Source organism: Onychostoma macrolepis, chromosome 10 (genome assembly GCF_012432095.1).
Source record: "Onychostoma macrolepis isolate SWU-2019 chromosome 10, ASM1243209v1, whole genome shotgun sequence".
In the NCBI taxonomy this organism is placed as follows: Eukaryota; Metazoa; Chordata; class Actinopteri; order Cypriniformes; family Cyprinidae; genus Onychostoma; species Onychostoma macrolepis.
In genome coordinates, this window is record NC_081164.1 from 1,595,989 (window position 1) to 1,612,341 (window position 16,353).

The following is a 16,353-nucleotide window of genomic DNA, read 5'->3' on the forward strand; positions in this document are numbered from 1 at the left end:
CTCTTTGTACCTGTGCCTTCACTAATGTGTATGTTTTCCATTGGTTGAGAGAAAGTAAAAGCCACTTATTTGCATTATTTACTGAGACACCTGCAGCACTATGCTCATATTCAAATCAAACCAAAGCACTGTTTGCAGGTCAACAGTCAAGAAATACTGGTTTAATGCTGGTCTACTTATACAGGGTCATTTAATTACACATTATTTTATAAATGCGTTGAAAAGTTGTGCTCCAAATGTATTAAGTTTCATGTAGCGCAAGTCTAATCAAAAGCTTTTATGATGTTTGTTTGAAACTCTATAACATGTACAGTTTGCATGTTATGATGCTTTCTTTGTATAGATGTTTGTTTCCTGGCATTGAAGCATGCTGTACTGTCGATATGATATTTGCATGCCACCACTTCTACAAAAATACGCAACCCTTCATTCTTCATCATAACTTTTTGTATTTTTTTTTAAATTTTTTTACAAATTATTGTAAATGTTCTAGTTATTTATATTTCTAAATGTTGGTTTGAAGAGAAAAACTGTGTGGTTAACCAGTTTAAAGTAGAGAGGAAATAACTTATTTGTCTAAGCTGGAAAACAAACGTGGTAAGATTAGAGCAGAGTGCACCTGTATGAAAAGCACCTGGCAGCCCTCCATATTTTTATGATTCTGTGTGTTTTTCTGTGCATAACGTATCTTTAGTGACAGTGCTGCCATTACGTTGGCTTTTGCTTTGGTTATGTGCTTTGCATTCTCTTACAGTTTTAAGAGTAAATATGCCTCAGATTATGTTTGAATGGGCTTACTGTGTGTTTTCACAGACACCAGGACCTTACAAAAAGAGCATTCTGGAGGATGATCTTCCTTATCTGGAATTCGGTGGAACAGTCATATACAGCCAGGAAAGACATGACTGCTCATTTTTATCAGAAGATTTGAGGTAATATATCTGGCTGAATCTCTTAAAAACACGTTTAGATAATTCCCCCAAAACCCATTAAAGACAGTTAAGAAATTTGTACTGGTACTTTTTTGACAATTCCAGATACACTACAAAGGATTTCTCCTTTTTTTTTTTTTTTTTTTTTTTTTAGAAAATAATCGAGCCAGTGCATAATAAACTGTTCAGAATCAAAAGAGAGTTGTTTTGAGTCACTGGAATGGTACATCTATAATATAATAATGATTTATATTCAGTGCTGTCCATAAAAAGTAATTAAAGAAGGCTGTTAGTGACAGATATGCTACTCACTTGCTCAGATTGTACTTACTATCCATGAACTTGGTTTAGATAGTGAGTATGCTGATCAGAGATCACCATGACTAACTGTCAGATTCCTCCGCATGGAGCACGAGTGCTGAAACACAACAGACATTACAACATTCAAAAAGAAAAAAACTTCCTCAGCAAGGAGCTTGCAGTTTTATGTTTTATTCACAGATGTCAAAAGAGGGCACTATGGAGCCACTAAATTATGGAGCAAATGGGAAGAAACATTATATGTCAGTGCTTTTGCGTTCGCTCACAAAAGCATTGCGTTTGCTCGAAAAATAACTGAAATGTATTTTTTTTTTTCTTCCGCCTCATATCCATGCAGTTTTCCAAGTTTTTTGGGGGAGCGTTGAAATATATTCTCATTGTTTATCATTGTTTATTGTTCCACAGTGTTCCACAGTGTATATATATATATATATATATATATATATATTTTTTTACTTCATTTGCTTTACTCTAAAATAATAGTCTTATGGTAATGATAATTTGGAAAGGAGTATTCAGTATTCTGAATGATCATTTATAAAAATGAATGCAAAAAGTTTTGTGGGTCTATTTTGTGAGACCCTGGCCTAATGCAGAAGGATCTGGGTTGTTCGTTTACTTCTGTGTTGGTTTGACCCAGGAAGCACACACAGTTACTGATGTCACATGACGTGTGGATGAAAGATGTTTGATATCCTTCCCAATCTCTCCTTATATTTGGCTTTTGTGTGTCTCCTCCAGATCTGGTTTGGCGTCAGACTCAGTGGTGGGGTTTGATCTGGAATGGCCGCCCAGCTTCACCAAAGGGAAGACAAAGAAAGTGGCTGTAGTGCAGCTGTGTGCATCAGAAGAGAAATGCTATCTGTTTCACATCTCCTCCATGTCAGGTGGGCTCAGGTAGAAGCTGCCTGTCATTGCGTGGTATTATTTTATTATCTGCTCATGTACTGTATGTCTTATGTTTCAGGGTTTCCTCCTGGCCTGAAAATACTTTTGGAGGACGAAAATATCAAGAAAGTTGGAGTGGGAATTGAGGGTGACAAGTGGAAGTTATTATCTGATTATGACATCAAATTGAAGAATATTGTTGAGCTCTCTGATCAGGCAAACAAGACGGTATGCTGTCTTAGTATTTGTAGACACATGTGATGTAATCTAGGAAAACCCACCGCATGGTGAAATTTGACCTATTATAGGTTTTGATATATAGAAAAGCTGGGTTCAAGCAATTTCCAAAACTGTTTTTATTTCATTCATAGCTTGAACGTAACAAAAGTTATGGTTATCTGAAGTTGACTGATAGCTATTATTTTCAGTAACACAATTCTGAGAAAACTGGTTTAAAGAGAGACAATGAAAATAAAAGCACAACAGTCAAGTATCACAAGTAAAATCACTTTACTGTGGTAAAAGACTTATTTTAGTCACTGTACATGTTGTAAAAGATACACCACTTGCAATTGTTTAACATTAAGTGTACATCTGTTCATAAAACATCACAGATTACAGCATGCAGGCTCAATTCTACTCTGGATTTATAACACATAACCAGACACAGTTAGAACTCTAACTTATAGTTTAGTGTTCTAAATTGTAGATTTATTTCACACTGTCACCGTTTGAACTAAATGAATGTAACGCATAGCGTTAATATGAAAATGGTGCTGGTCCCTTTAAGAGTGGTGGAAAATGTGCATTGATACACCATTATTACACGTTACATAGTTTATTTTGGTAGCCTAGGTGAACTGTCTTTGTTGTGTTAAGGGAAAGCACATCCGCAGTTCATCTTAGCAAACTAGAGAAAGACAGTCTTTTCTGTTTGCCACAATAAATCGCTATTTTTCTGCACTAAACAAATTAATTTTGCCAAGATGTTTTCAGAGATGAGTGACAAGATGTTATTAGAATAATAATTTAATGAAAACCCAATTTTGACCAAAAATTTACATTCAACTTATTTTATGAATTTCCTGAAAACGTCTGAGCGTATACAGCATTCAGTAGTTTTGTGATATGGTGTGAAACCTTTACTCTCTTTATTAGTAGTGTTTGAGGAGTCAAGTATCAATGTTACTGGTGCTAAAACGTGTTCAAATTCTTAAAGGGATAGTTCACCCAAAAATGAAAATTATCATTGACCATTAACTGTTCCGTTACCAACACTCTTCAAAATATTACAGTGAAATATTACATGAAACAAATTCATACTGGTTTGGAATAACTTGAGGGTGAGTAAATGATAAATACATTTAAATTTTTGGGTGAACTATCCCTTTAACACCAAGAATTAAACTCCCAGCATGAATGATTACTTAAATCACGTGTCTTCTTTGCCTGGTGGGTGATGAGTAAGGGATAATGTTCAGTAAATTACAGTCAACCAGACACAAAATAAACCCTGACAGGGTAATCTTGGGTTTATTTTGCGAGAATAACTGGCTGACTTTAATTCAGCTTATTACACAGCAGCTCACCAAATAAAAATATACAAGTCAGGGTTGTTACTGTTAACTAAAATTAAAACTCATTGTTAAAAATCATTTTCAGTAATTGAAATAAAGCTGAAATAAAATAAAATGCAAATATTAGACTTGGAAATGTTGCCTTGGCAATTAACTGAAATAAGTTTGTTGAAGGACTAAAACTGAAAGTGAAATCAAAATTTAAGTTATATAGGAAAAAACTACATAACAGTATGTGATGTAAAATGAAAATGGAAAATTAAAAAAAAACTCATTCAAAATGTTAATAAATACTATAATACAACATAAATAATGCTAAAGTAATACTGATACAAGAACATGAAATATTGATTTTCAGATCAAATGACCTATTACTATCTTGAAGCCTTGACAAAGAAAAAAATAGTCCATTACCGTGTAAAAAAAAAAAAAAAAATCAGTCTAGCAACTGTAATGTTGTTTTAGTGTTCATGTTAATACTGAAGTTCTCTGATGGTATTTTCGCTGCATATGATAAATGAGACGCAAGGTGGTGCTTGGTTGAATTGAGACAGCGAGTTAGCGGTGTGATATGACAGACATGAAAGTAGTGCTGGATGAGCAGTCTGATGTACAATATTGCCATGGAAGACAGTGAATACTAGGAAATATCCACGATTGACTCAAATTGACCACAGTACCCTGAAATACCAAAGATTCATGTTGATTTTGAGTGAGATAAGTTGATGTTTATGTGTTGTTTGTTTTATTCAGCTGAAATGTTGTGAGAAGTGGAGTTTGGACGGTCTAGTGAAGCACTTGTTGAAGAAGCAGCTCTTCAAAGACAAACTTGTGCGCTGTAGCCACTGGGACGACTATGGTTTGACAGAAGACCAGAAGAGATATGCTGCCACAGATGCTTACGTGAGTCCATATAAACAGTTGCAGTTAAGGAACAGTAAATGGGTATAACTGTGGTGTGACGAACTAAATGCCGTCGATATATATGTCAAATTGATTAATTGCAATTAATCACATCCAAAATAAAAGTTTGTGTTTACACAATATACACTGAACAAAATTATAAACGTAACGCTTTTGTTTTGCCCCATTTTTCATGAGCTGAACTCAAAGATCTAAGACTTTTTCTATGTACACAAAAGGCCTATTTCTCTTAAATATTGTTCACAAATCTGTCTAAATCTGTGTTAGTGAGCACTTCTCCTTTGCCAAGATAATCCATCCACCTCACAGGTGTGGCATATCAAGATGCTGATTAGACAGCATGATTATTGCACAGGTGTGCCTTAGGCTGGCCACAATAAAAGGCCACTCTAAAATGTGCAGTTTTATCACACAGCACAATGCCACAGATGTCGCAAGTTTTGAGGGAGCATGCAATTGACATGCTGACTGCAGGAATGTCCACCAGAGCTGTTGCCTGTGAATTGAATGTTCATTTCTCTACCATAAGCCGTCTCCAAAGGCGTTTCAGAGAATTTGGCAGTACATCCAACCGGCCTCACAACCGCAGACCACGTGTAACCACACCAGCCCAGGACCTCCACATCCAGCATCTTCACCTCCAAGATCGTCTGAGACCAGCCACCCGGACAGCTGCTGCAACAATCGGTTTGCATAACCAAAGAATTTCTGCACAAACTGTCAGAAACCGTCTCAGGGAAGCTCATCTGCATGCTCGTCGTCCTCATCGGGGTCTCGACCTGACTGCAGTTCGTCGTCGTAACCGACTTGAGTGGGCAAATGCTCACATTCGATGGCGTCTGGCACTTTGGAGAGGTGTTCTCTTCACGGATGAATCCCGGTTTTCACTGTACAGGGCAGATGGCAGACAGCGTGTATGGCGTCGTGTGGGTGAGCGGTTTGCTGATGTCAACGTTGTGGATCGAGTGGCCCATGGTGGCGGTGGGGTGGGCAGGCGTATGTTATGGACAACGAACACAGGTGCATTTTATTGATGACATTTTGAATGCACAGAGATACCGTGACGAGATCCTGAGGCCCATTGTTGTGCCATTCGTCCACGACCATCACCTCATGTTGCTGCATGATAATGCACGGCCCCATGTTACGAGGATCTGTACACAATTCCTGGAAGCTGAAAACATCCCAGTTCTTGCATGGCCAGCATACTCACCGGACATGTCACCCATTGAGCATGTTTGGGATGCTCTGGATCCGGCGTATACGACAGCGTGTTCCAGTTCCTGCCAATATCCAGCAACTTCGCACAGCCATTGAAGAGGAGCGGACCAACATTCCACAGGCCACAATCAACAACCTGATCAACTCTATGCGAAGGAGATGTGTTGCACTGCGTGAGGCAAATAGTGGTCACACCAGATACTGACTGGTTTTCGGACCCCCCCGAACCCCCCCAATACAGTAAAACTGCACATTTTAGAGTGGCCTTTTATTGTGGCCGGACTAAGGCACACCTGTGCAATAATCATGCTGTCTAATCAGCATCTTGATATGCCACACCTGTGAGGTGGATGGAGTATCTCGGCGAAGGAGAAGTGCTCACTAACACAGATTTAGACAGATTTGTGAACAATATTTGAGAGAAATAGGCCTTTTGTGTACATAGAAAAAGTCTTAGACCTTTGAGTTCAGCTCATGAAAAATGGGGGCAAAAACAAAAGTGTTGCATTTATAATTTTGTTCAGTGTATATATGAATTTAATTTTATATTATCGATTTGATATTTACATCTTGATGTTAATAAAAATCTTTTATTTCCCTAACAGGCTGGATTGCTCATTTATCAGAATCTACAGGAAATGATGTCTGGTGAGATAAGTTGTTTTCTTGTTAATGTTATGGCTGTGCTATTCTAATGTACTTGCATGTAATGATGATCAAATAATGTTTTGACAGTTTTTTCTGCACTACATATGTAATATTTGTATATCTACATGTCTTTCTGTACACTTGCTCTGTGTTCATTTGCCTGCAGGCTGCTCAGAAACCTCAGTGCTCGCTTTGAAAGAGAGAGTTTTTCAGATTGCTCGTGATCTTAACGATCTCGCTGATAATCTTCCAGATGAGCTTGACTGCGTGACCAGGTCAGTGTTATTTATTTTCTCTGAAGTCCAATGATAATGTTATTATTATTTTTTTTTAATGGATGTCAATGGAGGAGAGGCTTCACTATGCTGAATAAACAGCTTTTTAGAGGAAACGGCTTATCATTTAATAAATCAGACAGCCTATCTGCTAATCTAGAGTTTACCATGAAAAAAAACTGCTGTTTTATAAGAGAGGTCGCTGACTTTTTGCGACAGATGGGATTCTGCTTACGGCACTTATTCATTCCGTAAACGATTGATGCCTTGTCCAAATATCCACACTTGCGGTCTTTGCACTTGACTACTTGACTACTAATATGACATATTTCCTGTATTTGGTGTGTTTAAGTGAGTGTTTAAGTGAGCATGAAGACCACAAGTGTGTCGAACTTTTCATTACCTGATGGGACACTTATAGTGTTGTAAAAATGTTTACAGAGATTTATGTTTATTTTAAATAATTTAAATGCTGCATTTTAAAATCAACTTCTAAATGTCTCTTCTGTATTCCCTATAACATGACACAATTGAATTTGGAGCTTCTAATTCAGTGATAAAAAGCAGTTGCAAATGTTGTACAAAGTATCACCACTACTCATCTTTGCACCAATAAAACGTGCAACACTTTGTTTTTCTACCAAATTATATGTAATATCTTATTATCATATTACTATTTAACTTAGACTGGAAAGGTTTCCGTGACCTCTCACGAGATCTCGGCAAAAAGTCTCACGATTTATTTCCAGAACATGATGCATGATGCGGAGTGGTATTGGAGATAGTGTGTGCATTAAGGGCACTGCGCTTTGGCGTTTTTAAGACCTGGGACAGTCATTAAAGACCTTACTTCTTGTCGCGTGCAAAGTTTGATATCACCCAAGCAACATGCAAACTTTATGCAAGAGTTATGCTGGTGAACGTCTTAATCTCAGTCAATTCACCAGAAAGTGAAAGTAAAAACTAAAAGCTTTTGGCATCTGACGCTGCATTAATGGCGCCAGGGCTGTCCTTTGGAGCGGTGCAGCTGCTGCGGTCGCACCGGGCCTCACACATTTAAAAAAAAACAAAAAAAAAACATTTTCAATGAGGAGTAAGCTAATAGCATAAACTTTTATTATCCTCACGGCTCACAGTTATGCGGTAATGCGCCATGAAATTATTGCGGGGCAAATTAATTGGAATATTAATTTAATAATAAAAGTAACCTAACAATAATAATAAGAATGTAACAGGCCTACATTAATTGAAAAGGCCAGATACTCTTAATATCGCCAATATTTTATGCTGGCTATCGTCGATACATGATCATTGTCTATCGACGCCTACTACATCATCTTTCAGACTATCACTTCATCCAGTCAGAGGATCTCAAACTTGTTAGAAGAACACATCTTATCAATCAATCAATCAATCAATCAACATTTATTTGCCTGGTATGCATAACATACAAGGAATTGTCTGCTGGTATGAGGCATCCCCCACACACACACAAAAATACAACATACATTACAAAATTACAATATTACTGTTTTTATGGCTACTGGACAAAAGCTATTCTGAAATCTGGTAGTTCTTGTTTTAACCAGACTATTACGCCTTCCAGAAGGTATATGAAGTATATGATGATTGATGACTGAACAGTGCATTTAAGCATTTGTCAGTTTTAGATGTTAAATGACTTCAAACACACTCCATTTTAATAGATATGACTTTATACAACAGTTAGATTTGGTCTGCGAATAAGATCTGTTTTGAGAATGGAAAAAATTTTTTTTAGGCAGCCCGTATCAAGAGGAGTATCGGGGAAAAGGAGACACAAATATACAATATAGAAGGGCTGTCCTGTGGGATTTGATTGTACCACTAATCAGAGCTAAACTCGGCAGGACATGGCCCTCCAGGAATAGAATTGAATAGCCCTTCAATAATGTATTGAATTTTGTCACATTGTATGGGCATGATTAAGAAGGACACGGGTAAAATAAATGTATAATCACGTTTGATTTTTGATTGACGTATGCTCCATGTGCATCAAATACAGCATTTTTGTCCTAAAAAAATCTTAAAGTTCTCTCTTTTGAAAATGTCTTTTTCAGTCAGCAACCTACATTTTTCACAGACCACATTTTGGTGCATCTCTAATTTCACATGATATGACCCCTGCTTGAAATGTAGAGGCAAAAGGGAGATTTCAAATAACAAAGCATAAATTGCACAATTCTGTTGTCTGTGGTCCATAATTCTCCCCGTGCATGATAATTATTAATATTATGTGAGATATGATGTTTACATGATTTGTATGATTTTTGCAGTGCTGCGAGACTAGTGGATGATCTGTCTCAGACAGTTGCATCTCTAAGATGCATTTTGTCGAATGGCAGCAAACCGTTTGATCCGCCAGTTGAAGAAGCTAAAACTAAGCCACAGAGTCGTAGTCAGTCTGAGGAAGATGCTGGCAGGCATTCTGAGAGAGAGGGTGTGATGTCTCTGGATATCTCTGAGTATGAGCTGCAGATGCTGGAGGAGCAGGCCAGACAGGAGCAGCTGGAGGAAGAGTGTATCTTAGCTTTCCAGGTGACTGATAAAGCACGGAGGAGCTGAATGCAGCGGTGTGATTACTGATGTTTCATGACTGTTATGGTTTTCCTCAGACTCAGCAGGCATCAGACCCCAAGAACTCTAATGACATGGAGAGTGATGAAGATTTTGATGATGAAATGATGAAGGTAAAACTGATTCATGAACGCAGGTCACGTTATGTTTTCAGGTGATAGCTGCAGAGTGATCGTTCACCCTTGCGTCTTTGAGGCTGTTATTAAATTAAGCTCGTCAAGCTCCAAAATAGCCAAGGAAAGTCCAAAAAACTCATCTTGAAACACTTGAGAATGAGATAAATGATGGCACTTTTTTCTGAAAACACAAGATTTACTCAAATAGTTTGATGCCTAATAGTTTCCAAGAGCGAATCTTTACTCTTGCTGTGTTTCTCTTCTGTTGTTTGTCAGTGTGCTGCTGACATAGAAAGAATAAATGGTGAACATGGTCATGAGAAACAGGCGCTTGTCCCACGGTCTGGTGCTGAAGATGATGACGAGGATGTTGAGGAAGACGAGGAAGAGGGGTTTGGTAAATTTACTGTCCTTGATCCTTGAACATAAATAGCCTTCCCAGATTTATATACAGTTATATATTTTATTGTCATGTAATCCCTGACTAAGGACATGTCTTATTCAGCTTGAATATTATTCACATTATATATTTATATAACGTGAATAGCATTCGAGCTGAACAAGACGAGTCTTCTGCAGTAAATTAACTGCCCAGGACAACGGAGATATATTTTATAGCACTGTCTTTGTAGCTCTGTCCAGAGCCCTGCTGTCCTGGGCAGATTTTATATCACAGTGAGTCTTAAAGGGATAGTTCACCCAAAAATAATAATTCTGTCATTAATTACTCACCCTCATGTCGTTCCAAACCTGTAAGACCTCCATTCATCTTCGAATCACAAATTAAGATATTTTGATGCATTCCGAGAGCTCTCTGACCCTCCCATAGACAGCAAGGATATAACCATGAACAACGCACAGAAATGTAGCAAGGAGATCGGTAAATGTGGCATCAGGGGTTCAACTGTATTTTACGAAGCTACGAGAATACTTTTTGTGCGCAAAGAAAACAGTAATAACATAATTTATTCTTCAACTCTTCTCCCCGAGTTACCATCTTCTGCCATTTTGGAGAGTACGCTAGAATGTAATCAACGCTTTTTATGTTGATTAAGTTTTGGGGTACTCTCCAAAATCCTTGCTGTCTATGGGAGGGTCAGAGAGCTCTCAGATTTGATCAAAAATATCTTAATTTTTGTTCCGAAGATGAACGAAGGTCTTGCGGGTTTAGAACGACATGAGGGTGAGTAATTAATGACAGAATTTTAATTTTTGAGTGAACTATCCCTTTAACATTACTGAGGACTATTTTAAGGAACATTTTGCCACTTTCAGTTTTATACAAGCATTAATACAGCTGTAAAAGAAAAATCTAGAATAAATACAATAAATTAAGCTTTGGATTTCTATTTAAATGTAAATGATAAATGGGTAGCACTTTATTTTACAGTACGTGTACTTCTCTGGTACATACATGGTAAATATCTTGTGCACTTTATTTTACAGTCCTATTTCCATATACTTACTATGTAAGTACTGGTGTATGTACCTATTAGTACTCAAGTTGGGGGTATAAACATGGACCAAGGTACTTATTGAGTAATTGATGGTAGATGGTACATAGTAAGTATATGGAAATAGGACTGTAAAATAAAGTGCACCATTTTGTTACCTTGTGTTACCACTCATTTGCCTGTAGGTACAAGATATTTACCATGTATGTGCCAGGGAAGCACACGTACTGTGAAATAAAGTGCTACCGATAAATGATATTCTCGTAACACATTATCTATGTTTACATGCAACCAAATAATCTGTCGGATCCAATCTAATCGGATTGATGGCTCAGTCGGACTGAAAAGCCTTAATTGATCTAATTGAGCTCAGTCGAATTAAAATTTCGATCAGATTGTAAGAGGTGGTGTAGACCATTTCTAATCCGATCGAGAGGACATGTAAACATTTAAAAACTGAAACTGAAGTACTGCGCATGTACAGTGATGTAGAAATGGCATAATGACATATGACGGGTGGAACGAGCTGTTGTTTTTGCAGAATCAAGTGTCATAAATGACTTTTTCTGTGAAGTGGAGCAGAACAACATCCCATCAATCCTCACTTTATACTCTCATCCGCAAATGGCTTGTTTTGGCCTCAGGATTTTACTGCTTGATAAATAAAAGCAGCATGGCACAAAGCTTCACATGCTTGTTGTCTCCTAATTAACACACAAAATACATAAATATTAAGTCTTTACAAAGAAAAGAAGCAATGGTAGGAGTGGTATGTGTAAACAGCAGGAAACTGTATATTTGTGCAGTGTGCGCATGTCAAAAGATCAAACACGATACTGAAGCTTGTGTCAAAAACGCACACATCAACCTGATCACGTTATTTAGCGTTCATATAAACACTCTGTTTGGAATGATTTAGTTCTGATTTAAGCAAAAGGTGTCCATTTAAACATAGCTAATGTCTTTTTGTAATTTTTGTTACGTATAATTTCAGGTTACTTTGAATTATCATGGATATTATCAGTATGTAAACTATGTCTTGTTTAATATTCGATAGCAGCGGGTTTTGAATTTCAACAAACTTTTTTTTTTTTTTTTTTCTGTTAAGATTCAAGCATCCCACAACCTGTTCCTGAACAAATTAAACATCTAAAAATGTACTTTGGACATCACAGCTTTAAACCGTAAGTTTTGAAGTAGTATTGGTGTGTCTTTTACTATACTATTGTTTATGATTGTAAGCAAGCGTATATGTAGTTGTTATTGCCATTAGCACACTGCTTGTTTTTTATGTGATCTGTCATATGATGCTCATGGTTTTTTAGGGTTCAGTGGAAAGTGATTCACTCTGTTCTCACGGAGAGGAGAGATAATCTTGTTGTCATGGCAACTGGTATAACTTTTTCTTGATCATTGAAGTTATGAGATATTTACTAAATGATCTTTAGTCGTTATAGTCATTTACTGTCCAACTCTAATCTGATAAATGTGATTATGAGGCATGAAGATATTAAGAAAAATACTATACAAATAAATTTGACGTCTTAGTTTGTGTTCAAAAGTCTGCTCTCATGAATGGCTGTGTTGGCAGGTTATGGGAAGAGTTTGTGTTTCCAGTTTCCTCCAGTGTATTGCCAGAACGTCAGTGTGGTCATTTCCCCTCTCATCGCTCTCATGGAGGACCAGGTGCTTCACCTACAGTACGTCACAGTTCTTTAACTTCACATCACAGCATTTTTAAATATATCATATCACGATTTTTTTTTCCAGAAAATCTTGATGCACGATTTTATCACGATTCTTTGTCATGTTGGTTTTACTATTTTGCAAGTTGTCTGAGCAGTACAGAGAAACTAATTTCCCTATTTTAAAAACAAAGCCTTACAAGGTAACAAAATATAAAATAAAAAAGAATGGCAGACATTTAGGCCAAAGAGGGCAAAGATGAAAATCTTTGTCATTATCTTCATTATTTAAATATAAGAACAAAGATACACATTACATATACACACAATATACAAATAAAACTGACAGTGCTTTATTTTTTTCTTGTACAGTAGGTGTATTTAGCAGTAGCGTTCAAGAAATTGAATAAACAAATATAAAAATAAAACACTATATACACTGTAAAAATTATAAATTGATTGAATTGATTGATGAGTGATTTTTCTTTTTGTGTTTTGTTGTTTAGTAACATTAAAGGAATAATTCACCCAAAAATGAAACGTTTATCATCGTTTTCTCACTCTCAAGTTGTTTTAAACCTGAATGAGTATCTTTCTTCTGTTGAACAAAAGAAGATATTTTGAAGAATGTGTGTAGCCAAATAGTTGCTGATCCCTAAAGACTTTCATAGTATTTTCCCCCCACTATCAAAGTCAGTGGTGACCAGCAACTGTTTGTTACCTACATTCTTCAAAATATCTTCCTTTGTGTTCAGCACAAGAAAGAAATGAATACAGGTTTGGGACAACATGAGAGTGAGTAAATAGCAACAGAAGTTAATTTTTTGGGTGAGCTATCCCTTTAATGACAAGCAGCAGCATGTTTAAGGCTATTAGTCTACTGTCACTTTAAAAGCTGCACGCATCTAATATACAGGCACACATCCTTTTTTCTCTCAAATGTTTACTTTCACTTTATTTTACTTTCTCGTAACCAACTGTGTTTATATGTAAACCTTGCATGTTTTTGATAGTATTAGCACATTCAGACAGATAGCTTAAGTAATCCAGTAATCAGACGCTGTTTGGCAGGTTTTTTTAGTGTGAACGCACTTCAGGTGTACGTGCTCAGAAAAAGCATGTCAGAACAGTACGTAAATTAAAAGTTTAACTGGCAAGACTTTAAAGCACATGCAAATAAAGTACTTTTGTGATTGCGAATAAGTGCAGTGTCCCATGAGTGTAACTTTACTGCTGAGTTAACATTTGATAGGAATGTACGCTGTGTTGTACAGTATATTGAGACGGAGGCATCAAAACTGTAACTGCAACTTAAATGTTCAAATGTAACTAAGATTTGGATGCAGGCTGATGTAGTGGTCTACATAATACAACATTTAACATAAATTTCAAAAAGAAGATATTGCATGGCAGAACATTGTGTGTTTGTAAATGAGATGCATGAGACCTCCACTGATTTATCTTTTATTCATCTTTGTGCTTGTTGCAGAATGTCAAACATTCCTGCTTGTTTTCTTGGATCTGCTCAGACCAAAAACCTGAATGAGGAAGTGAAGAGGTGAGAGGCTAGTTGGCATGAAATGCTTTTGGGAGCTTGACGTGTCCTGTGATGTTACATGCTACATTCCATCTAATAAAAATGTTGAAAAAATAGAATATTAAACTATAAACTATTAAATAGAATATTAAACTATAAAAATATTGCATTTACGTATAAATTTATCTCAAATTTAGTTTTGTTCTGATAAATTTAAGCTTGCATTCACATATAAACACTGATCAACGCACATACATAGAGCACATCACATACAGCTCAGCTGTGCTTGATTGACACATGAAAACCAATGAGGTTAGTTCTCGCGCTTCAAGCAAGTGTGGTTGAGCTTCCATGCTCTAAGCATTTGCGTCAATCAATATTGAATCTGTTCTTCATATGAAGCGAGTGTGTCTCCTCAGAAGACCTGGGTTAAAATCTGCTCTATTCATATAAATTACATTCATGATGTTTTTGAGAACTTGTTGAAACGCCAACATTTTGATGGAATGGACTTTTAAATAAAGGGACAGAAATCTCCAGTAGCCCCTCACTGCAGAACAAAAGATCCAGGGGGCGGGGTTGGATCCACATCCAGGGGGTGGAGATGGGTAGGTTTAGGGATCAGGGGGTGGAGACAGGTAGGTTTAGGTAAATGTAAAGTGGGAGGAGTTGGATCTAGATCCAACCACACCCCCTGGATCTTGTGTTCTGCAGTGAGGACCATCTCGAAATCTCAGATTTCATTCAAAATATCTTCATTTGTGTTTCAAAGGTGAACAAAAGTCTTATTGGCTAGGGACAACAAAAGGATGAGTAAATGATAACAAAATATTAATTTCTGGGTGAAGTATTCTTTTAATCTTAGAGATGCTGTGGAATGATCTCGAGAGCCATTTACACAGTTTTCTAAGCAATTATTGAAGAAAACCAACTCATTCCAAAAGGTTCACATAGTTGTTTATGCCACTGTATATTGTCCCTTGTACATTTATATTAACCCTAAAAAGGGCAAAACCAGAAAGAGACATCAGAAAATTTATTTATTGCTATTTTCCATCTTATTGGAACTCAAATAATAAAAAATTCAAAACTTGACTCTTGTATTTGGTTTTAATGTTTCTATCCCCAAGGATTTGTCACCCCTTTGGGGTATAAATTCACTGAAAGCAGAACATTTGTTTATCAATGCTTGTCACAACATGGTTGTAATTCCTGAACGCTTTGGAATACAGACCTATGGCTGGTCTCATTTTAAAGAAGACAAATAGCAGATTATTGCTGAAGTGAAAGCATTTAAAAAAAAAAAGAAATGTTTAATTTACAATAAAGATAATGTAGTATACTATTTTTATTTTATTTTATTTTATATAAAATAAATATTTGATAAAATATGTTGCCCTCTAAAATTGCTTAGAAATCAAAGCCATATGCCTAACCAAGTTATGTTCCAAATTTGAAGTTGATATCACAAAACTTGTGGTTCCTGTGAGATTTTGTTTGGGCACTATACCAGAAATAACCACTGGGTTACACCCAAACAATATTAAAAAAAATTTTGATGCAGTTTTCTGTCACAAATCAATCATTTTCTGTCACAATATCACATCTATTACAAAACAGTTACCAAATATGGAACCGTGACTGTCAGACCTTTCCAACGATTTGTGTATTGTCAAGATTACAAAAAGATTTGATTTTCTCTGTATATATGTTTTATGTATACGAGTCTGTATATACGTTATTATATTTTGATGTATACCCCTAAAAGGGCGACGTATCCCCTGAGATACAAACATTTAGAGACCGATTACAAAAAATTTAAGCATTTAATTCATAAAATTTCAATGTAAACCTAATAAACTAATGCTGGATAACAACTTTTTAAACAGGTAAGTCCCCTCCAACATTGTGACAAAATATTCAATGTACATGTCACATTTAAACTATCCAAAAGCAGTTTCAATTCAGAAGATTCAGAAATGTGTGTTTAGCCACTGACATTATTTTTCCTGTTCTCTTGTCTTCAGGGGTCACTTTAGGGTGGTGTACATGACACCTGAATTCTGCTCTGGGAATATTCCTCTGCTAGCGCAGCTCGACAGGACTGTTGGTAAATCAAACAGGAAGAAGTAAAATGCCATTTGAAGTGATTTAATCCT

General features: G+C 36.5%; 1 protein-coding gene across 3 annotated transcripts in view; it reads left to right on the forward strand.

The window, feature by feature from the left end:
• The window catches only part of wrn (WRN RecQ like helicase), a 39,593-nt gene that overhangs the window by 826 nt on the left and 22,414 nt on the right, over window positions 1–16,353 (forward strand). For all 3 annotated transcript variants that reach the window (XM_058788660.1, XM_058788662.1, XM_058788661.1), the window contains exons 3-16: window positions 814–932; window positions 1,995–2,140; window positions 2,221–2,369; window positions 4,472–4,621; window positions 6,469–6,511; window positions 6,678–6,786; window positions 9,102–9,363; window positions 9,441–9,515; window positions 9,795–9,915; window positions 12,081–12,156; window positions 12,298–12,365; window positions 12,564–12,672; window positions 14,147–14,215; window positions 16,222–16,304. In XM_058788660.1, the coding sequence (XP_058644643.1) occupies window positions 814–932; window positions 1,995–2,140; window positions 2,221–2,369; window positions 4,472–4,621; window positions 6,469–6,511; window positions 6,678–6,786; window positions 9,102–9,363; window positions 9,441–9,515; window positions 9,795–9,915; window positions 12,081–12,156; window positions 12,298–12,365; window positions 12,564–12,672; window positions 14,147–14,215; window positions 16,222–16,304 (1,579 nt within the window). The remainder of the gene's footprint in view (window positions 1–813; window positions 933–1,994; window positions 2,141–2,220; window positions 2,370–4,471; window positions 4,622–6,468; window positions 6,512–6,677; window positions 6,787–9,101; window positions 9,364–9,440; window positions 9,516–9,794; window positions 9,916–12,080; window positions 12,157–12,297; window positions 12,366–12,563; window positions 12,673–14,146; window positions 14,216–16,221; window positions 16,305–16,353) is intronic.